The 24,884-nt window shown below is 35.9% G+C and overlaps 1 protein-coding gene across 1 annotated transcript in view; it reads left to right on the top strand.

Moving 5' to 3' along the window:
• The window catches only part of PARK2 (parkin RBR E3 ubiquitin protein ligase), a gene marked incomplete at both ends in the record, with an annotated part of 403,868 nt that overhangs the window by 121,427 nt on the left and 257,557 nt on the right, over positions 1–24,884 (top strand). Inside the window, one exon of the mRNA XM_009885674.1 lies at positions 11,723–11,838. Coding sequence (XP_009883976.1) covers positions 11,723–11,838 — 116 coding nt within the window. The remainder of the gene's footprint in view (positions 1–11,722; positions 11,839–24,884) is intronic.

The following is a 24,884-nucleotide window of genomic DNA, read 5'->3' as shown; positions in this document are numbered from 1 at the left end:
ATAACACCATTTTGTTAGGTAGTGGTATATTCAATTCCATAACAGTCTTGTATGCATTTTTTTTTAATGTATGACTCATGTAAAACACTGGACACTTACTTGTATTTCATAAGTTTGAAGTAACAAATTATTCATATATTGAATATTATAACAGGATTGTGAGGTGTTTCTACTAGACATTATAGTTCAAAGTTTGCTTTTTAAAACATTTTCTAAAATGCTTATCTCGCTAATGAAACTTCTTTATCTCATTTCACAGAATGGAAAGGAACAATTAATGTTTCTTGTATAAGGAGTTATGTACAGATTATACTTAGCTGAACCAATAAAATGGACTAAAGATATACATAGTAATCTTCCCTCCTTGGATGATGGCAATATGAATGAACTCTTTGCTTCTTTCTATTCATGTTACTATATTTAACATCATTCCTCCTTTTCCATTGATCATATGTTCTGGGCATCATGCAAGGTATCTTTTTTGGTTGCTTTTTGTTTTCAGAAAGCTTCAGTTTGTTTGGTGCACAAATATTCCACCTGAATGCTCAGTCCATGTAGAAGTAAAAGATTTAAACCAGAGATTCAGGAGAGAGAAAAAAGCTAATTAAACACATCTACATTTACTCTCAACCCCATCAACTCTGGCAACTGGACCAACATGGAAAATAATTATTGGAAAAATTTTGCAGAATTTCCCCAGACCTTTGGGTTTAATGTGTCTTGCTCTATGTGGGTTAGACGTTACCTCTGTGTGTGTAGGTGGGACACAAGACCGGCTCTTTAGCACATTTGTAGAAAGGAGACTAGTAGGACCATAAACCCCAATAATTCAGTAGAAGTTGATTAAGACTTAAGGACAGCATAGCTATAGTTGTGCTAACAGAATGCATGGTCATGACAAAGAACATGCTTCAAAGTAAAACAGACAAACTGCTGGGTGGCAAATAGACTTCAAAACCCCCATTGCCTGTTCATTGCCTATTCAGGAGGTGCCAAGCATTCATTATAATGTTTTTTGAGTCTCCAGAGCAAAAGGCAAGCATATCTCTAACAGAAGGAGGGAGCAAAACTTCTGCCATTTCCTCCCTTTCCTTCTCTCGCTGTTTCCAATGTAACTGCGCAGTGTCTTGGCTGGTTTGTTCTCATTCATATCCTGATCTATGGCTGGCATTGGAAAGATGACAGAACAAACCATCCAATTTTTCAAAGCTGAGCCTCAGAGATGAGGCAAAGAGCCGCTAGTGTAGTATTACAGCCTAATTCTGTCTGCCCAGCGTCCTCACATAAATACTGATGCTCCCCCTGAGGCAGCTTTAGTGCCAAATGAAAGGTGTCTTAGTACTGCCTTTCAGCTATGTTACAGACTTGTAGATCATCTATATGGTTAATGGATGGGTGTGAGGCTCTAGGACACTGGTGATATTAGCTGAAGGCTGAAAACCTAAACCCAAAAATAACAGTTATTTAAGATGGCTGTTGGGTTAAAAATACCTTTTTTTCTAAGCTTTGAACCCAACCAGTTCCTTTGATATCAAGCAATGGACAAAATGTAAATGTTTCAGTTGTAATAGGATCAGGTGGATGGGAGCCTACTGCATGTATTACAGAAATGCAGCGATATTTACAGACTAGACCATGGAATTGGTCAGGTTGTCTAGAATGCACATGAAAGGTAACAGCTAGTTAAAGAAATGATGTAGTTTACATAGATATTTGTTAACTCTGCAGGCTTTTCTCTGAAGCTTGAGATGACATTCTTTGGGAGACCTTACAATGTAATGTCACCTGTGCAATATTTACAGCTCAAGTATGGCAGTCCTGTTTCATATACATTTTAGTTTTATTCTGTAGTCATTTTGAATTCTTGATCACTATCCTTACCCCAAGTGCTTGTTAGCATGGTTGGAAAAGAAACAAATCACTCAAACCTATAATTGCAAACAACTTTTTGTGCCACAAGAAGCGCAGCCTGAGGATCTGATATCATATAGCGTTTGAGTTTCTTCCCTCCTTGAGCCCTTTTTGTGGCTTACGTTCACATAAAAATTCAAATCTGATTGCCAGAGGAAATTAAGCTCAAAGTAAAGGATTGATTCTCTGCAGGAAACACTTGATAACAAATTTAAACAGTTGGATTCTACTTTAAAAGAGACTGATGGGAAAATTTAAGTCTTAGAAATCAGCACTAATGTTCGGGATATGATGATTATAATAGATTATAAGTAGCTACTCTGAAACTGAGACTTCCTTGGTGGCTCAAGTAATTCAAAGAAACTTTTCCAAAATGAACTGTTTCATACATGCTGAAACCCGGGGAACAAATTCAACAGAACAATTCGAGTTGGGCTCCAGAGGCTGGGCTAGGTAATTTGATATTCCTGACAACTGCAGTCTTGATTCAGCCCACAAGTTAGTGTTGATCAGAGATTGTATTTCTAAATGAAACATGGATGAAAAAGGTTCAGAGCAGAGGGGGGAAGGGGAGAGTTTGCACTCTTCCAGGGCAAGGAAGGTGTAAACCTGTCACGTTATTTTATATTAAAGCATAGCCATTCTCATTGAAAGTTGTTTACTTGCAACTGTCTTGCTGTATCTTTACATACCATGGACATTACAGTACCTGTGACATGTTATTTACGCATTTCTGGTGATTGGCTGTCTGTAGGGCCTTTGATTCCACTACGAGGTAACATTCCAGGCAAAGATCCATTTTATAAGGAGACATGATGCCCTACAACCTTAATTTCTTTGTCTATATATGAGAACATGTGAGATAGAAAAGCTGGGATCATGTTGGAGTCCTGTTTATTCTGTCCGTGTCATGGAAATATTGCTACTCGAAGGAATGACAGCAGAATTAGTGACAGGATTGTCTGAGCCTGAGCCACGACTTGCAGAGAAATGAAGCGAGTATGGTGTGTGACTGCCTTTAGACAAGCAAAGCAAATGAGAAATGCTGCTGTTAAAAATGAGCAAAGTCACTTTCACATAGAGTACTTTCCTGGGTGGTTGAAATGGCATTGTCTAGGCAGCAGCAGCTAAGGGATTCCCAAGGCATTTGTGTTCTTTGTTTTCACTGTGTCTTTTCTAGTCGACAAGGAAAGAATAATACGTGATTGGTACTGTATTTCTTGTTGCTTTTCTTACACACAAAAGTCCTGCGAAACTATAATTGCACCTTATCTCCAGAGGCCAGATGTCACTATAACCTTGTATGATTACTAATCCATCACGCCAGTTATGTGAGTCCTAATTATATCCATCTCTTCTTTTTTAATTTTAATACAAACTATTAAGTGAAAAGTAATGACTTGGGTTGTGTTTTGTAGTGCAGACAATAGATCTGCAAGCTGTATGCACCATTGTACAAAAACAATATTGTTGGTATAAATCACTGAAAATCGCATATAATAAGTGATGGCTACCTCAGAAATAGATAGTAAGATCTTTTAAATCATTAATAATCTTATTTATATCACATTAGATTGCTGATGAAAACTGGGTGGTAACTATAGCTGTCCTGTTATTAATTTTTGAACAATATTTCTCTGTTGTTCTTCCAGTGAATTCTGGAAAAATGAAAGACACAAATGTCCCCTGGAAAGAGGAATTTGTACTTAAATAAGAGATTGGTTTTTTTTTTCTGTTTTCTTTTTTTTTTTTTGTAAGAATTGTGGACAAAAGTGGGATCTGGGTGTGATGAGAATAGAGGCTGTGCTATTTTTTAGCCCTTGAAAAAGTCTTATAAAAAAAAATTTATGATGAGTTTTTAGATAAATTTCTGTATACCTAAAACTTGGCTTTAAGTGATTTGGTCAGGACTAAAACACTAGGTATTGTAAAGATTTATGAATAGCACGTACATTTCCTATCCCATAATCCTGCTACACTCAAAATACTTTCCATATCATAAGCTACCTGTTCAAATATTAGATATACAACAAATTTGTTTTGATATCCTCAACTGAATAGAAGGTATGGTGAATGTGTTGGATTCTGAGAGAAGTGGAACTGTATGTTTTTAATGTTTTCCTTACATGAACTTACTTGAAGTTGACCAAGAATAAAAAGGAGATGTTGTAAAGATGTATTGCAACTTCCTTCTCTGAAGTATATTGTGTCTTTTAGTTACTGGGACACTTTTAGATTGCAATCGCTACTGCTGAACAGAAAAGAAAATTTGGAAAAACGCAGGAGAGTAACACTTCTGTCCCAAACTGGTGCTTGTCTCAAAAATGTAATAATAATTTCAAAAGTTAACTTCCTCCCTCACCAATCCTTCACACAGGTCAAAGTTCACATGTTCATTGAGACCAAGCATACTCTTGACAGCCTCAGTGAAGAGTTGGCAGAGGATGCTCATCCTAAAGAGCTTTTACTGTGAATAACAGATCTTTCTTCTTCTTAGCCAGAGGCAGTTTGAGAAGGGCAATGGGGTTCAGTCAGAAGGCAGATATCAGAGATGCTCATATTACTTCTACGTTTTTATGCTGCTTTTGTCTCTTGCCAAATTAAATAAATATATACTTCTTATAGACGTTGAAATTTAATATATCAGCACTTTATTGTCATTCTTCAGATAAAAAGGTGTTTCAGCTTATCTTTGAGGTCATCTTAATCATCAACAGTATATTAACGAGGCTTACCATATAATATTTGGTCTTTCCTGGGATATCAGTTTTTTTCCTTACATCCCATAAAGGCATTGCTTTCAAAGTTCACACTTCTTACAGTGTCCATGAATTGCCATGCTGTCCTTCTGCTGCATGTTCTACAGCAGAGATTCTGTGAATTTGGAAGTGTAAAGGCTGGGGACATTTTTATAGAGGTGTATATAAAAGATGCTGGTATTGGTGGCATCCCTTTATTTTCATTCTTGCTGATTATTCTGTTTCCATTCTAAATATGTAGATCTGAGATCAGGTGCTGAGTTTTTCAAAGCCTCTTCTCTTTCAAATAAAAAAATTACTTTATGATTATTTTTTTTTATGGCAAAGAAATGTCATCTGCCTGTAGTGATTATGCTTTGGAAAGATTCATGTTAGTATTTGTATGTGAATGCTTAAAGTGACCAAAGTCTTCACAGTATTCCTAAAATCTATGCTAAGGTCCTTCAAATCAACTGTCACTTAATAACCTTGATTATTGGACTGCTTAATCTTAATAGAGAATTAGCGATGAATCACACACATTATTCTATTTTTTGTAGGGATTGATTTATACACTTCTTTAACACAGATACAGTACCTAAGGAGTTTGGCGCTGCAGTTTGAACACTGGTCTAATGACACGCACAAATCCTTTCCCTCAAAAGGAGTTGTGTTTGCCCATAACCACTGAGGCAGTCCATGAAAGCTGTGTGTGTTGGTTGTTTGCCCAGGAGAGGATCCAGCTAGCTGTGCCCAAGGGGTAGTTGCATTTCCCAGCTTAGGGAGGTCAGGTGCCCTTTGGAAGAGTGTTTACAATGTTGATATCATGATCAAGCATCGAGTTTATGAATCACAGGAAATCCACAGAGAGAAGGTTTGGTTTTGATTGAAACCTCAAGTAGGAAGGGAATATTCTTGAATGGAGATCATCTTAAAAGAAAGCAGTGCTGATGACAGGAGAAGAACCTAAGGTTAGTTTCTCAGCTGCAAGCATTGGAATAATAGTTCCAGATGAACTCCAAACATAAAAGAAACAGAAGACTTTGTCTGAAATTTAGGTAGCTGTAGGAATACTTTTGTTTTATTTATGTGTTCTTGTTAGCATCTGCTGAGCTGCATAGGGTAATTGGGAAGTTGGTACTGCAGGCCAGTATTTTGAGGAAGATGTTTTCCAGTAGCAGAGGTAGTGAAAATACTGTTGGCTCACAGAAGAATGTGGAGCAGTCTTACATATACAACTCATTCATGACTCTTTCACAAAATCATTGAAGACTTGATTGCTGTACTCTCTAAGAGTTATTCTTGGTTGGTACAGCCTTCCTCTTTTTAATTAGCCAGTGTAATTTAAACAGCTTTTCTAACACCTTTTACTTATTTAACTTTAAAAGCAGTACCCATTCCACGTGTGAACTGGGCCATTTTACAATTTTTTTTTTTTTTTTTTTCCACCACAGAAATATTCCTATATTTTCTAAAGCCCCTGCCTGCACTTCTGCGATATGGGAAGCTTAAAATGTCTCTGCTCAGAGTTGAACCTAGTCTTTCCCAGAACATATTAAAAAAAAAAAGTATTTGATTCCACAGTTGTTCTGAAGTGGGTTTCTTTCAATCCGTCCTCAGACCAGCGTATGTACTTAGTTTTTCAGTTGGAAAAGGAAATGAAGCATTATCACAGGAGTATGCCACAATGGCACTGAAGTTTTTTCGCATTCAGGGGAATAATTATGGTGATACAGATGAAAGGAGATTTAAGAGTGCTGATAATTTGAAAAATGAAAGCTACACCTTCAATGGCTATAACACATATTAATAAATGGCTTTGCCTATCAGTCCTAAATAAGCACATCTGTGGGTAATTCAGGGGAAAAATACCATAGGGCCCCTACCTTGTTCTCTAGCTTATTAAGAAAAGGGAATAAGAAATTCAAAGGCTGAGCTTCCTTAGCATTTTTAACCAACTTACACAGCAGTGAATGAGAAGCAGGGTTAGGAACCTGTCCTCTCAGGGGTATATGTTGTATATCAGCTGATGTGCAGGTTGTCTTGGTACTTGTTAGCAAAGAGCAGTGTTTTTCTGACGGTCCAGTAAACTGGACTGGGGAACATGTATCAAAAGGGTAAAGTTTCTTCTGGGCCTGTCTCACCTTGTTCTGTTTCAGACTTCAAGCTTCCCACTGATGGTTTGTGTATGATTTTGATTTTTTATACATACATCAGTTACTTGACTGTCTAGAAGACAGTTCGCTTACCATTAGGAGCATGCAAACCCCTGCTTTGTTTGAAAAGACGGAATTTAGGGAGAGGTGCTTTTCTTTTTTTTTTTTTTTATAATATTAAATGATTATTTTTTTTTATAAATTTGAGTATTTTCTTCTTGAGTTTTGTAAAAAGTATCTAACACTGACCATGTATCTTTGAAACTTTTCTTCTCCCTTGCAATTTTATGATGTTGTGTGACACAAAAGCGATAACAGGAGTGAAGAATATGACAGAGTATGCAAGAGCAATGCCTGCTCCCTTCTCTGAATACCAATCTATCAGATACACTGCCAAAAGGAAGACATTTGTAGTGTTAAATAGAATGTTTGCAATTTCATGGGACCTATGCCTTTAGGCAAGAAAATGATGTAAAGATATTCTCTGCAGTAGAAGGTGACCATAAAACTACACACTTCCAGGACTGAAGAAAAGCACTAAATTTTGTCTTGGCTTTTGCAGTAATTTCGTGACTTCCTTACTCATTGCTGAACAGAAATACTTTACAAAAAGAAAAATGCTTTCATCAGAAATTTCCGTATCGAGTGAGAACATGGGTGCAGAAAAGAGAAATAATGTAATTTCTTCTATTTTAAAGTATTTTAGAAGTTGTCAGAGAGTGATGTAGACTGCATGAATTTTTGCCCATCCCTTTTATGTTATTCTCTAAGGATTTTTTACTATAAGGTTAAAATTCTGAATGTATTGTCTCATATAGCATAACATGAGTTGAGAGACACTTTTTGATGTTAATGTTAAGAAGTAACAACTGCTCATATGAGCGTGACAGTCTTGCAGAGTTAGAGGGTTAGTGCTAAATTGGCTGGCTCTAAGGTCTCTATGCTTGTTTGGAGACTAACCTTGGAACATAAAATGATTTAGATTAAATAATCCAGCAAATTTGTCTCCTTAGGCTATCATACACTGGGTGAAAGACTAAATAAAAGAATAGCTATATTTACATGCCTGATGACATGCAAGGCTGGAGAGTGAGAAGTGGCTAAACTCTTCCCACTTTTATTTTACTCTCAGTAATTTCATTGCTGGAATCAGTTGAGAAACAACTTGTGCTGATGAGTTATCTTCATAACTTCGTACATATATGCCCTGCCATCAAAGGGTTGTACTTGTATCACAAGAAGTACGCTCAGTCTCTGGGAAATCTGGTAGATTCCTTCTACTAGCCCATTCCAAACCCAGTAGAGAACTGGCCCCTGGGAGCTGTTCAGAACCAGCAAGCAGCAGAAGGGACCTTACTGGGAAAATGTACCATCATCAGCAAAGACATCCTTAGCGAAACTGAAGTTTAAGTTAAGTTGTGTCTAAAACATAACCTTGTAAATGTATGTAAATGCAATGTTTGAAACCAGGCCAGGTAAATTTTTATTTGCAACTGGTAACCTAATTAAATTCATGACTTTTAAAAGCCTTCAAACAACTGGAATGTGTATTGCTATGATTAAAAAAATAAATAAATTGAAATGTGGAAATGCAGTCCACTCTGTGCCAGAACTGTTAGCCACTTGGCATACCGCGTTTTTCACATTCCAATGTCTCCCCATATTTCTGAACTCCCATCACAGCACTAATGTCTTAGACCTACAGAAGTAGACTGCTGTGTTGATTTTGTAGAACTGTGCATTGTGTGGATTGATACCTCTCTTGTTTTTGCAACGGTGGACATTTGGGTTGGTTTTACTGTACTGCTGTCTCAACACATTAGTTATAAATGACTTTTATTCTTTAATCTTGATTTCTCCTGAACAAATACTTGACGTATAATCTTGAGGGATTTTTCTTCTATAATTTTAATGATCTCTCTGTTCTGTTTGCATTTAATATTAAGATTTGCTATTTCTTTAATTGTAGTTTATTCAAGCAGGGAGTCTTTCACTGAAGAATTTTTGAGAGTAGTAATATTTTCTTTTGTTATTTCAAATTGTATTTTCACATTCCATAAAGTTCTCCATTCAGCAACAGCAAAGCTCATTGTAAATGTAATTAGTGGGGAATTTTCTTAAAGCAGTTTTTGGGCTGATAAACAGAAGTATAGAGAAGTAATTTTCCTAATGTTACAGAGAAAGTATTTTGGGAATGTAGCACAAGACTCAACTTTTTTTTTTAATTTTCTTTCTCTTTCCCCTCCCCTGACTTGTAGGCAATCTTCCATACATCTTAGAGTATGAAATAAGAACTTTATCGCTTTATTTCCCTTCCATTTTCATCAAGCAGCTTTCACAATTAGAAACTTATAACCATTGTGAGGTATTGTCAAAAGCAACTAGAATCATCAAACAGACGCTCTTTAGGGAAAAAAAAAAAGTCTAAAGCTATTTAGAGTGTTTTAGGGCTTACTTCCTTTACTACTCTTTTTCCTTTTGCTTGTGACCCAAAGAAAGTTATATTATAGTGGGAAAGTAATTTTATCAAAAATTGTTTTTCTTTTATACGTTTCCTGGGCCACAGTTTATCTGTTCTGGAATAGTGAGTTGTCAATATTCTCTTAGTTCTGTGCAGAAGATGTACTGAAGCAAGGAGATATTTTCAAGACTTGTCCTGCATTGAAATAAACCCTTCTTACCATGTAATTCAAACAAAAGTAAAATCAAATTAAAGGGCAAAGAAAACCCAAGCCCAATACTCATTAGCAAATAATACAAAGATATTTTTAAACACTTTTAAAGGTCGAAAATAAATTAAAGTTACAGATTGTGTAAGGTTTTCATGTACTCCGATGAACGTGTAGTTCCATTGACTCATTCTCGACTGCTGAAATGTATAAAGCTGAGCTGATATTTAAAGCTATGTGTGTAACTGGGTCTTGAACAAAAGAAAAAAAAAAGTATTGTCTAAGGATGACTTTAAGCATATTTTCTTGCTTCTTTACTTCCTGATGTTATGGAACAAGACAGAAGGATGATTTAGTTATTTTAAAAAGTTAGCTCTATGTAAATATGTATAGGTGACTACTTCAAAAGTTCTATGAGTAATTGCTTCATTATAAAATTAGGCTTGCCTTTAAAATATCCTCTTAGCCCTTAGTTCTCTCAATAAACTGCTACTAACACATGTTTCTGACAATGAGTCCTTAACTTGAGTTGGAATATTTCATTTGTGTTGAATCTATTGCATGTATCGGTGCTTCTCTGAGAAGCAGGATTGACTAAGCTGAGAGGCAGATTGATTCTCATATCCTAGTCACCAGATTCCACCTCGGAAGTATTACTGCATGGTACTGTATTTGTCTCATGTAGAAATATGCAATATATCGAAATGGTCACCACTGAGAAAGCACAGTAATTGACAGCTGTTTCACAGGTGAAGAGTTCCCTTCTGAAAGGCTCAAGGCAGTGAGACAGTAAGGGCTTTTTATGGACTGATTTTAGTACAGTATTGTAGTAAATCTCAGTGCAAGGCTGTAAAGGGGGAAGGTCATTTTGTATTAAACAAAACTCATTTCATTCAGCCACATTCATTCTCTTGTATTCATATGTTAACAAGCACTAAAATATGTGTCTAGCTGGGAACTTGGGGTGACAATAGGAAACGCTGACTGGCAAGTCTTTTTCACAGCTTTTGGGTTGTTCTTACTGCTGGGTTTTGGATGTGACTTTTGCACCCTAAAAGTTGACAGTGACTGTACTTTTTTTTTTTTTTCCTTCATCCTGATCCCACCTCTGTGAGTCATTAGGAAACGTTGCTGATTTTTTTCATTGTCTCTGTGTCTTTTTCTCTAGCTGCAGTTTACTTGCAGTTTACTCCCCTCTGCACCCGTTTTTGGGGGAGGGGATTGTGGGGGGGGTGGTTAGGATTTTTTTTGCCCGGTCTGCGTGTCTTGAGAGTCACCCGTGATCTTAATATCCCATCTTTATATGCCATCAACACCTGTCATTCTTTTATGCCACCTTCTCGTCATTTCTTCTGATGCTTTTACACTCTTACCTTCCAATTCACACTTCATTTATACCAGTCTTAATGTTTTCATTACAAATTTCCATAGTTTGACGTTGGAGAAAAGGTCTCATGGGAATGAAGAAATCGCAAACTGTCATCTGTGGCTCCTATTGCAAAGCACATGTCTTCAGACTGCTTTTATTTACATATGCATAGAGTGATTTGGACATTTAAAACAATCTCCTATAATGAAAACTTATCAAAGCACAGCATGATTAGTATGGCTTTCCCTGGGCTGCAATGGGAAAAAGAAGAAAGCACACAGTGGCATAAAAAGTATTATGCTAATGAAAGCTGTATAAGAGGCTTTATAGAGCGGTATGGACTAAAGCAACTTAATTCAAACACAATATAATATATAATTGCAAGTGTAATATGTATCCTAAGAGAGCTAGATCTTCTCTTTAATATGATGGTGAAATTGTATAGTATAGATTTCCAAAATCACAAAAACAAGGCCAGACTTTCCCAATTTGGAGCTAAAATACTGGGTTTTAGAGTTCAGAAAATGGTAACATCTGTAACAAAAAAGTATGTGGAAATATTAATGCATAGTGACAGTGCTTATTATTCTGCCTTAGATTAAGTAATTTTTTTTTTCTATAAATCCAGAAGACCACAGAATGTATCACACTGATATCAAATTAGTACACAAGTAGGTATCTTCTTCTCTAGGGAAGTCACTGAACAAAATACACGCCTAGACTGCAAGGGATTCCTTGTAAACCTTTCCTAATGACCATCCTCCTTTTCTGTTGGCAGTGGTGATTTGTCTGTTGTCTCAAATGTCAGTAAGCCTAAGATAAAGGGAGGACATGAGCGGCAGGTATGTAATCTTCTCTTTATCTCTCCTTCAATTTCAGGAGTTTTACTTTAAATGTGGAGCACACCCAACCGCTGACAGTGAAACATCTGTGGCTTTGAACCTCGTTACAGCAAACAGTCGCTATATCACATGTATAACATGCACAGATATTAGGTAAGTACAACAAAAAGTGTCAGAGATGCACAGTCTCAGTGCTGCAGAGTACTTATCACTTTCAAAGAGCTTTTTTTCTCCTCTGCTGTTTTTCCTTTTTAAACACGTTTTTCCCCCTGGTGGAAAATGGACCGTACTTTCACATGTGTTCTTTGTTTTGCTAGTATGCTTGAAATTTATATTTTTATACCTTGGTTGAGTTGCAGGTGGAAATCTGACTGTTTTAAGTCCTAACTGCAACCTCAAGTGCTCAAGATAGTGGTGTAAGTGTGTAGCTCTTTGCTACTAATGCATATGTAAGAGCCAGTGAATGAAAGCACGACTTTGAGGGGGACAAACTGTTCCTGCAGAAAGGAACTTTTTGGGTTTTGTTTTATAAATCAAAGCAAAATTTCTTAGGATGCATCTGCTCTCGTGTTCTTGTTTATTGCATGTTTAAATACTGTAATCCATCTTACCATATAGTATTTGAGCACATACATTCAAGAATACCATTACTTGCAAATGCATGGATTAATAACCAATTGCCCGAGAAAGAAAGCTACCATTGTTACCAGAATTACCTGAAACACATTTATCTGCTGATTAGGAGATATTTTGAGGTGGAACCTCAAAACTAATAACACCATGTTTTACACTGTGAGTGTTGTTATTGATTGGTCTGAGTTTTGCAATAGAAGAAAGAATTTAGAAAAATCTTATAAGCTAGCAGGAAGTGTGAATGAAACTGTTAGGAGATATCTTTTGGGGGAAGAAAAGCTGGATTCCTGGAAGTAAACTTCCTATTGAAAATAATAGGTGGTTGTTCCGATTCTATCCCAGACCTAGTGTAATTATATTATGTTGTGCTTGCATGCTACTGCATAGATAGCAGCTGATTGGTTGCTGACAGTATTTGGCTGAAGAAAATGAGTCTTTGTTAGAAATTAAAAGATAATTGTGCGCTGAAGAGAATAGTATGGTGTCCATCACTTCCCATATACACATCATTGTCATTTGTCTCTTTCAGAGACTACCTTGCAGGCATGCATGTTGAATTACTTAGATAACTTGTCTATAACAGTGAGTAAGCAACAGTATTAACCTCTCTGTAATTAAGGATAACATGAAGTTTCCATTCTGCGCCCAGCTTTCTCCTTTTCCCAAGAACAAGAGGGAAAAGCCTCAGCAATAAATATGCTTACTTAGCCTTGAGAACTAGGTATAATTATTTCAATCAAATTTGAAATGGATATGTTGACATTTTCCTGAGTTCGTATATTCAATACAGACCTACTAACCCATATTCATGAAGCTGTAATTTTTTCCTCTGTTTTGTGACAAAATCCCAAAGGAAAGAAAGAGGTAAGACTTAATTTTCTGAATTTGCTTAGCTGAACTGTTCCCAGGACTATTGGCTTCCTAAACTTTACTAGTGAAGTGTAGTGGGACTATATTGACATGTCAGAAAAGCGTATAAATTCTCAGTAATTTCAATTAAGGCATCAAATAACTATGGGAGACCTATGTTTCAGTAGACTTTTAGCTCAGCACACAATCTGGGCATATTTATTTGTGAATAAGCTTATTTGATTTATACACTAAACAGGGAAGGAAGACAAGTCTTCCTGTTGGCCTCATGCTGTTCAGATTCTTTCCAGGTTACAGGACCCCTTCTGACATGCCATCAGGTGATTTTAGAGTATTTTATTTCTAAAATTTTGTAGGAGTTTTGACTGAGTACCCTAAGAAACAGGGTAGGATTCGTGTGCCTGAGCATCTGACAAGGCACTAGCAATTCCTAGTTATCTGTCCGTGATGAGGACAACAGGTTCTTTGAAGTTACTCATACACATAGTAAGTCTTTCAGTCTTCTCTTTATTTTGCATAGCAGATTCAGTTGTTCATATATAGGTTTGTCTTCTGTTGCCGAGCATAGAGGTACTTTTTACATAATGAAAGTTCAATTTATTTTTCTGAATGGCTGACAGATTTTATTTGATCATAGAAAGATCTCTGAAGCTTGTGGCATTAGAAGAGGATTAGATGGCAGATATTATGAAGCCAGCCTCCAGACCAGTTGTATCCCCTTGAATCTCAAAAAAGTCAGGAGAATACTCTTCTCACCCAGTACATCTTGTAGGCCATGGAATTAATTGTTTGGCAGGAGGCAGTGAAATCAGTTATCCTAAGAGTTGAGCAGGAGAATAATTCACCAGCCTTCTTGCAGTTTTTAAGGTTGTAAATGCACTAATGCATTTATGCAGCCAGAATTTGACTTCTCATAGTTCCTAGGACTACAGGTGTTTCCTTTCTCATTCCTCAAGTGATACGATGCAATGATGAAGATGATGTTTTCTCTTCTGTCTTATTGTATACTTCACAAGATTTTGTGAGTGACTTCTGTTCTTCTGCACACCTTCTCATCTCCTCCCACCCATGAGCAGGTCTTTTGTACTGTCCTGAGGAACTGCACAAGATGAAATAAGCAGGAAGTAGGCAATATTATTTCAGTTCCTCTTCTCTTTCATGGTTAACTAACATGAAATTATTGTACCTTGACTCTGCCTCAGTGCAGGTAGCACTGTTCCTTGCATGAAAATGAAAAAGAATTGTGAAATAGTAGTTGTTGGTCAAAGGAGAGAAGTTGCAAAGGACACTTGAACTGTGTAGTGATTCACATGGTGTGTCTTCTGGAAAGAGGCAATTTTGGCAGCAACCTCTGTGGTGTATTTACAGAACTGGCTTCTGGGTGGAGGTCAAAGGCCTAATATCAGTCTCTGTCAAATTGGTACTTCAGCATGTTGCAGCAAGGGTGCAGACTAAACTACTCAAAAGTGGCTAGTTCTCCTGTTCCTTCTAACAATTCACAGGGCAAGAAGAATGATTTACCTTGCCGCAGTGCAGAGCCCTAGTATGTGTCTGTACTGCTAAACGGAAGAGGGCCAACGGCTGGTCCCTGATCCCAAGCCAAATGGCAATGACTAACAGATATCCTACAAAGTACTGTGACAGGTAGCCTAGCTCTGTGGCACAGCCAGCTTGGGATAATCTTGAAGCTGAAACCCAAAGGTTCACTGCTGAAACTAAATCTACAGTGAAAGTATACATTTTATCCTGGCAGTGGGATTGCATGGAAAAGCGTTATTCATGTCCTAGTATTGCCTGTGTAGGGGTCAGGAAGCATCAAAAGAGGTCACCAAACACCATGAAGTACAACAAAGGGGGAAAAAGGCATGAACTAACAACTGAGCTTTATGGGATAAACAGTACCTACCTCCAGGACCTGTGTCCACTGGGTTGTCAAAAACTCTGAAGTATTTCTAGACCACAGTTGTCTGTTCCTGAAAACTTACTGTGTTTTTGTTAGGCCCTCCTCTCCAATAAAAAAAAAAAAAAAAAGAAAAAAGAAAAACATAAAACAAAGAAGAAAAGCTTGTCTAAAAGCCCCTTCTCTAGGCAATGTTAGAGGAACTAAAATGGAAGAAAATTATTCTGTCTCATCATGTCAAAATATTGTTACACATTTCTGTGATAACTCTAAAGTTTTGAGAATGTATCCATACATTAAATACTGATTATCTTTCAGAAGCTGGATTTTTAAAGCCATAAAAGTCTATTATGCACTTTTGTGTAATATTAAACATTTGTAGGTGGTACCAAGAAGACCTTACTCTGCTTCATTTTTTTATATGGCCAATCTTGTGAGTTGTTAAAATATAATTTCACATATATCTTTGGGTGAATTAAATAATTTTCAAATTAAAGCTGTGGGAAAAAAATATTTTAGTTTCTATTCCTGATTTTCTTTTTTTCCAGTTGCAAGGATGGTCAAAGGTAAGCCCATTTTGCAAAAAGCTAGAAATCAATTATTAGTGTTGCACAAAGGTAATTGTAAATTCTTGGGCTACTTATGAAATGTCTGCTCAGTTTTTTGAGTTTCTAATTCTTTTCTCCAACCTAGTGTTCTTGGAATATTTATATATAATTCAAAGAAATTACAGAAATACCCATAACCTTTTTACTTTAGCTAAACATTTAGGTGACTATATGTATTTGTGCTGATGATTACTTTCTAATACTCTTATACAGTTGAAAAGTAGCAACTAAAGCAATCTGCAGTTTGTAGTATTTTGTGAAATCTACTTTCATCATTCTATAGAATTCAGGTGGAAAAGAAGAATAACTGTATTTGGTACATAAACTGTTACTTTGTATTAGCTTCACTACAGTAAAAAAAAAATTGTCCAGAATACATTTTTCTTTTTGGTGAAAAAATTTAAACAGGAAAAGATGACAACTAGGTACTATTTATGTATTTCTTAAATATTATTGTTTGCAGCAAGATATACCATTTCTGTACTTGTATTTGTCCATTTATCGTGGACGGTTAGTCCACCACAGGCAGAGCAGTTAGGCTCCTAGAGTCTTGGCATGGCATATGTATGGTTTTAGCAGAGCTCATAAAAATTGTATTTAAAGCAGTACTGTACTCTATGGTACATAGAAAAAATACAAAGTAGAAGTAATGCTTAAGCCTATTGACAATTTTTGTTCTCAAGTTTACAGTAGGCACACTTTCTATTTGCCTTGGGTTTATATTTTATATGAATATTTTCATGCATCTCTGACCAACAGAATGAAATACTTCAGAGCCAAATACCCTTGTAGGGTTATGCTAAATCCATAGGCAGTATTCCATGTAGTGTAATGCCTTCCAATGTATTCTGCTTATCTGCAGCAGAGTTAGCGTGAATTGGCAGCCTTTATGCATTTATTTTTTTTCTGTAGCATTCAAGGTGATGGGTTGCTATTTTATGTCTTTCAAGAAGCTCTTAATAGGTTGAGCAAACGGCTGAAAGTTGAAACAAATACTAAAACTGTGCAATCCTCAAGGGGAGATCTGCTTTTGTCAACTGTTTCCAGTAGAAATAACATCAAAAGGGGTTAGGAGTACTCCAGGGTACACATAAATCAGGCTCAGGAATAACAGCAGTGTTAAGCAGTGTAAAAATAAAATGTGCAGAAAAGAAGTGGCTCACGTCATCTTTCACAAACTAGGTAGGGTACAATTCCTAAAGGCACCATTATTTTTAGCTTCCAACAGATATGGGTAAGTATAAAATATATATAGGGCTTGCTGTCACTTAATAGGTAGAAAGAATTATCCAGAAGCAGAAGTGTTTGCTGTTGTGTTATCAGAATTTTTTAATCAAATAAATCCCCAGTTCGCAGTCTTGGACAAAAAAAAATGTTTTGTTTTGTTCAGACAACAGAATCTTGTAATATGTTTTTCTGCTATTTGGACATCCTAATAGTACAGTTGAAGTGAGAGCTTCGTTTTGTTAGTGGTGAGAGTTAGGAGTGCATATGCAAGATGTTCTTCAAGGGTAACTGCGATATAAGGTCTCTGTCATAATTCTTTTCAGCCAAATCAATTCAGACTGTGATCACATTAGACTCTATGGGCAGGAGAGTAGTGGAGAAGGTCAGTACTTGGAGGGAAGAGCTCAAAAGGAATGTACTATAGGAAGTCCTGTTAGAAATTCAGTAGACAGCTCTCTTCTTCAGTTAATAAAGAATGAATGACTCTGCATGTCGTTAGGGATAACTGTATTAATCTGGTTCTGGTGAGACTACTTTGAGCCTCCTAAGCTTCTCGCTAGCTCTTAATCAGCCATCTTTTTTCTCAGTCTTTTTTTTTTTTTTCCCCCCTAAAGAAAAACACAAATTTACAATTTTTTTCCCTCCAAAAGCAGTTTGTGCCATCCCTATATCACTCCTAGTTACTCGTTTCCATTACTGTAGAGTCAGGATTGAGACTCATGAGCTTCCTTTTTATGGGGCAGTATTACCAAATTGACAAGGGATAGAATCATTTGCTTCTCAATAAATATATATGTGAATGATTTTCAGTTGTGGATTTTCTGTGGATTTTACTTGCCAAGGGAAGACCGATGGCCCCAGGTTATTATGGAGATTAGAGTTTTTGTAATGTAATATTTTGGGTTTTGATCTTTGACATCATTGTTGATATAGAAGGTGTACCAAGTTCCTTATTGACCACTACATGCTGTCCCATATTGTGCATTAACATACAGTGCTTTGAAGTAAAATATTTCTTCTATTGCAGTTTAAAAGATTGTTTAGAAACATCTGAAGTTATTTGCCTTACCTTTCTTTTTGTAAATGGCTGGTATTAATGCCATTTGGATTAAAAAAAAAAAAAAAAGGGAAAGAATGTCAGAGGAGGAATCAAGCAGTGAATATGACAAAAAGTTTATGAGGTAGCAGGTCTGACGTGGTATTCAAAACCTTTAAAATACAAATAATTCCAGAATCTTTAGTGTCATGGTTTGAATCAAATATCAGAGCTGAAGGGACAATTTGCAAAATTCAGCTTCTGATAAGAATCCGTATCTAAACTGTAAACATTTTCAAAGCGAAGAAGCTGTCCTACAAATTTGATTCAGGTCAATTTTGCTGTTATTTGAAGAGAGTTTTACCAGGGACCTTCTGTTCCCTTCCAAGATCAAAATGCAGACTGTGTCCATTAAAAGACATTGCCCATGTGATGTTTTTCAGAAGAGTAAAAACCACCTTATTCTAGACTTATAATTGCTGTTTCTCTTCACTTCTGGGGTATAGGATCCTAAAATTACCCCTTGGGCCGTTATAATCCAAGCAAGTTATTAAATCTATATTTAGCTCATCTTTTTTAAAGTATATTTTCCCTCTCTGTGACCTCTGTTGATAATGTGGTTTCTGCTCCAAATCTCTGCCTGTTACATTGTTGTCTTTATATACCTTGAGTAGTTCAAAGAGGAGTGGGAAGAGATTATGTTAAGAATTAAATCTACTTTGTCTAAGTACTATGACCATCAGGGACAATGTCTACTGCTTTCTTTCCTAATGCTCCTGAAATTAATGGGATTTCTTAAGAATCACTTACTTAAAGTAAGAAATTAATCAAATATCAAACTAAGAACTGTTACTAATTGGTTTAGAGCTTTTTTCTTTTCCCCAATAAGATAGCCTGTAGAATACTGATTTTTACAGCTGTAATGTTTGAGTTCTGATACAAGCAAAACTGTGCAGAGAAAACATTTTGTTGGCACTTCCACTGGTATTTTGAAACACGAGCAAAGTCTTATAATGCCAGTAAGTGACCTTCATTTTATTAGTGGCGCACAGCGCGAGTTTTAAACACTTGTACCATGGGCTTCTGGAAGATGTGCCTTGTGTGTGAAATTCGGTTGCCTTAACCTTTCCAATGAACTGTACCCACTAGTATGCAGCAGCCCCCTATGGCAGTGACAGTACAGCATTGCAAATCCTATTGTTTTGTCTAATGTCCTGGTTCGAGGTAAAATGGAACCCCTTTTCTATTTTGTAATTTTACTTTACAGCTAAGCATCTTCTGGCTAACTGAACTTTCTGAAATGAACAGCATATTGTGCAGAAACTGTTCACTCTGAGAGTGATAAGACCTGATTAGTTGTAATTTATGCCAAGGAGAGAGATGCAGAGAGGCTCTTGCTTACACTTCACGACCCTGAAACACGATCCTGGGCCTTAAAAAGCAAGTCTTGTGGTGATGTGCAGTCTGTGAGAGCCCCGGTCGAGCGCCACGTTGGGCACCACGACATCACTGAATCTATTAAGATCTGCAGTGCAACTGTGTCTCAGTGAGACAGCTTCCAACTTCTACAGATTTGTGAAGAAAATAGATTGGCGAAGCTATTGTACTGTCATATTGTATATGTCCTTTGCTGGCAGGGGACAAGTGAGGAGGATTTTATGCAACCTCACTCATCTCCGTTGCTAAACATAAAGCAGGAATTTTTCTTCCCATCTGAGAGAACAAAACCTGCCTACTTTCCCTTCTTTATGCTGCAGAAGTTTTTTTACCTTGATCCTTTGTCTCCTTGGCATATGAGTTAGTGTACAGTTGACAAGAAGGACAAATGGAAGGGAATGTCTTGATTACCTGCCGATCTTTTTACACTTATCTATATATTTGAGAATATAAATATATATGACTTGTGGTATGTTTACATGTTTTTGAAACAGCCACTGCTAAGAATTTTTAAGGTAGTCACAAGTTAATTTTGTTTCTAATTTGAATTTATTTTAGTAACATGCATTTCCAGCTTCATGTGGGATGCAATACATATCATCAGTTGGATTTTTCATTTGAAGTTTCAGCTGAAGCCTGCAGATTGCAAAATATTATCAGTAGACTCTATACTAGATGCTGTATCTTCTCTGCCATTCTTATTTACGACATGATTAATTGAGCTGTTTTTTCAGTTTTCTTTGCTTATATATTTTAATGCATGTTGCACTTAATAGTTTAAACGTATTTGGATGAATTTATAGTTTTAAAACTGAAAAGCGTCAGGTGTCGAAGTATACCACTTGCAAAATTCCGTGGACCTCACTTCCAGAATATTTTGAGGAAGCCTAAGAGTATGACTACCTGAGTATGAGCAATCAATGAAAAATGTTATCTAATGAATATATGTTTTAGATTTAAAAGTTAGAATTCATTTGCAGTGTCTAAGAAAAGCAGAATCACAGATGTTTGTGAAATGTTATTCAAAGAGACATTTTTGAAACTTGCAAACCCACAGTATGCCTTTTCTGTCATAGACAGTTGCAGGTTCAAGTGTTTGTGACTTTCTTTTCTTTCTTTTTAAAATTAATTCCTTAACACGGAAGACAAAGAATTTTCATCTGTGGTTGGTTTTGTTCCAGGCAAGGTTAGTAATGGCTTAATATTATCACCATTTGAAAGCGGTGACCTATGAGAAATGTTATGGGAGGTCACAATCTAGTTGTCTTTGGACGGATATCCATATTTCAAAAACTCCCCATCACAGGTGATGCTAATTAGCAAACCGAATAATCTCAGCAGAGACCTGAGGTCTGAAGGAACAAGGTGAACAAATTGCAGAGAGGTGTTCCTTTCAGGTCTCAACTGAAGTATTATGGGAAGGTTTTGTGGAGTAACTTCAGCTGTTGCTATCTGCTAGGCAGCTGGTCATTTGGCTAGTCTCGCACTTCAGTAAACTGAAAGCTACTGGAGCATTGCCTACACGGTCTCTGACTTTCTTTTATAATATGTCAAAAACATGCAACAATAAGTAATTGAATGTGAATATGTGAGAACTGAAGAAAATTTTACAAAATCAAGAGCAACAATGAGAAGTCTGCCCTTTTAAAAAAAATGTCACTGCTTTAATGTTTTTAATGAATTGACATTTAGTAACTAACATTCAGTGTGTCATTAATGAATCATTGATGGAAGATGGGAGACAGATAAATGTTCTTTGGAAACAAAGTTAAGTATAGAAAAATAGCATCTTTATTGTGTGGAAATTGTTTTCAACTGTAGTTCAGGTAAAGCATTGTATTTTCGTTGTGTATAATGTATATGTACACATATGGATCAATAGCATAGATGAGTAAAATCTAACATGCCTTTTAAAGTTACATATATTCATTTATTTCTCCAAGAAGCTGATTTTGTGAAAAATGTTCCTGTGCTTCCCATTTTACTCACAGATACTTATTGTTCCTGCTGTATCAGGGAGGGTTTGAAATCTAACGCATCCCTGAGATATAGTCCACGGTTTCAGATGAGGAGTGTACTTATTGTTATATCTTTCCAACTTCCCCAGCCATGACCTCTTCTCAGCCGCTGTCCAACTACTCTGTCCTGATTAACTTAACATCAGCAGCAGTAGTGAAGACATAAAATTGTATTCATTTTCTTCTTAACTGAAGGAACTTATCGAAGGTAGGAAGGAGTCATGGAAGGAAACGTCTTGACTCACTGCTGATTTTTTACACTTAAACATATGTTTATACACATAGGTATATATGACTTTGGGTACCTTTAAGTGATTTTGAAACAGCCACTGCTAGGAGTATTTGAAACAATCACAATTCAATTTTATTTCTACTGTGAACTGATTTCTGTAACATGGATTTCTAACTTCCTATGAGATACAGTACATCTCAATTTCATTTTCCGAATTTCAGTTTTATCCAATTCTCCTTTTTGTTTTATTTTTTATTTTCTGTGTCCTAGAGAGAAAGAACATATGCAGAAAAGAAATTATTTTAGTTGCTACTAGTAAGTATCTATTTAATTGAGTTTAGTTTTCATAACTTTTTAGTCCAGTATCATCAATTGTTGATTAGCAAAGAAGTGCATTCCACTAGGACAAAAGTAACTGAGAAGATACAGGCAACTCAGTGAACTGAAAAAGTTGTAGGGAGCGTAGGCTGTTACTGAAGCAGAAGTGAAATAAAAATAAGTAAATTCCTAAACATTCCTGTATAGGGCATTGAAAAATGATGAATACTAAGACCATTAAAGCCTAATTTTTGGAAGGTGAGTTTGTAAGACAATTGTTTAACATGGAAGAAACAGAGCTATTAAATCTATTTCTGCCAGAAAATCATAAAGAGTGAGTATTTTTTTAGCATTTGCATTGATAATTGAATAAACCCTTTAGCCTTCTCTGTCTCAGATAAAATATACAAGAGTGAATGTAACTGTAGCTTTAGATACACAGAGAAATAAATATTCTGTATATTTAGCTTTATAAAACTCTACAGAGAAAAAAGTAACATGAACGTTTGATTTCCACTATGGTTCATTTTCTTCTAGGTTATTTTTCAGTCATAAAAACATAGCAAGATGATTGACATAGCAGTATTGTCAAACTCTTATTATTGTAACTTAGCAAAAATTGAAAAGGGAAAAAAAAGAGCTTGTGGAAGATGTGTCTGTCATTTGCAGCAGAGAGAAACAAGAGTGAAAGTACTAGAGAAAGAATACAGCAGCCCAACAGCAAAAACCTAAATATGCACTTGGCAGAATAATTTTGGTTTGCAGAAACTTAGTAAAAATTGGAAATAGCTGTATCAGGCAGAAGTGCCAGGATGTAATTTCTGAAATTAAACACATGAAGGACTAGTCATAAGACAGAGAACCTGTCATAATGTGCAGGGAACTTTATTAAATGTTGCTTGACAATTCATAGAGTCACTTAATGATCTAATATGGAACAGTAACTATTGTCCTAGGTAATGTCTTTAATAGTCATTCCATTCCTCAGTGTAATAGCTTAATAGGGATTGTTATCAGATTCCATAAATACCTAATTGAAGTAAACATTTTAGGAAAATAGCAATGTGTGTGGAATTTGAGGACATGTGTGTACATATTGTGTATTCAGTAGATGTCTAGGGCAATGTACTAATCCCAAATTCTAGAATCATATTTTTGAATTGTATCAATTTCAGGGGCATATGGGTACAAAATTTCATATGGGAGAACAAGGAGGGATTGAGAATTATGTTCAAGAAATATGTCCATTTTTATATGTATAATAAGTGGGCACATTTATTGTTTTATTTCTCTATAAACCATGGTGTAGAATAAACTGTCACTGTACTGAGTTGACATCAGTGTAAGGAAAACAGTTGACACATTTTCTATTGATAGTTATAAACAACTGAGTGTGCAAAGCTCTCAGTGCATTACAGTCTTGTGATCTTTCAAAAGCAATTGATGAAACTTTAATGAAATTTATTACCTAGAAATACTATTGTTTGTTGCTTTTTTCTTAGCAGCACATGATCATCCATAGATCTTTCTTCTTCCCTCTCATTTTTTGGATGTCCTTAAAGTTTGACTCTGAAGACAAGGCAATTTCTGAAGCCAGTCTCAGAGTCTGTTCTTTATTTTCTTCTCTAAGAGCAACCAGTAGGATTCTAACTTTTTTAGATCTTCTGTGGAGAAATCTAATACCTTCTTTCTCCACAGGAATTTATTTGCATAAAAATTCATTTAATAAATATATGTTTACTTTTAAATTTATCAGTTCTTTGATACTAAATGATTTTAATAAAAGTATCATTATTGTATAGTGATACACGATGGTAAACATTTTGGTCCATCACATTACAGTTTACACTAAGTTCATTATCAACTGAGATATCAACACAACTAAATTTTCCTTAGAAAGGAAAATTCCAGGGCAAGGTGAGGCAGAGACAGTGAAAATGAATTCAGTCCCCTGGTAGAACTTGAAACATAGACAGAATCAAGTTAGAATTATTTATAAATAACTGTTATGAACTTGGTGCAACTGCTGCCTGCTGACATTTGAAGACTGATGAAAATGGAGACCATTAAGGGAATTATTACTTTCCCAATACAAGTTCATATATGGTAGTGATAGTTGCACTAGCAAGTCAATGTAAGAATACTGCAAGAAAAATGGCACCAATTAAAATGCGTTTATATATTGGAACAAACTCCTATCCTAAGTCTTTTATTTTCAATTGAGATGTTTATTGTAGTTTATTTTAAAGTAATTCCTGACAAGCATACACTGAAATGCAGTAAGCAGGATGAAAATGAGTATAGTTGTCCATCAAAAGGTTTTCATTTTTTTAAATATCATTTCTCCAATTACACTGATATAACTTGCTCTTGCAGAGAAGACCTATCTTACAGTTGATCTCTGGAAATCAACTGTGACTGTGGCTGGAAATGCTAATGGAAGAGTTCAGTATTAGTGAATAGTTATTAAAATAGTAGAGGAAGCATGCATTGCTAGATAGCAAGATAAGAGAAAAACGATGCCTACTCTGCTGAATACAAGAGTTCGCACAAATGCTGCTGCTTTGTGCAGATTTCAGAGCCTTCTCAGAGTTTTTCTACAGCTATAAACCTTGAAAAACCACTCCTTTGAGTCAGTTTCAGTTCTCTGCCACTTTAAGTGTATGTACTCCTCCATGTTTATTAAGCAAAATGGAGCTTTGATTAATTTCTTCATATATATTTTTATATAACACATATGTATACATATATACATATACATGTATATAAATACATATATAAATACCTATGTATGTGTACCTGTTTCTTCCTTTGTCTTGCTTTCTTCTCTGTAAGCAATCTTTAGTTACTTGAAGTGCTTTACATTTTTAAACGTTTTTCCTCCCCAGTAATTGCACTGTTCTTATTTCACTTTGCACAG

The sequence above is a fragment of the Charadrius vociferus genome, unplaced genomic scaffold (assembly GCF_000708025.1).
Source record: "Charadrius vociferus isolate BGI_N301 unplaced genomic scaffold, ASM70802v2 scaffold995, whole genome shotgun sequence".
NCBI classification, from domain to species: Eukaryota; Metazoa; Chordata; class Aves; order Charadriiformes; family Charadriidae; genus Charadrius; species Charadrius vociferus.
The sequence above is the reverse complement of the archived record's forward strand: the minus strand, read 5'-3'. Positions and strand labels throughout refer to the sequence as shown.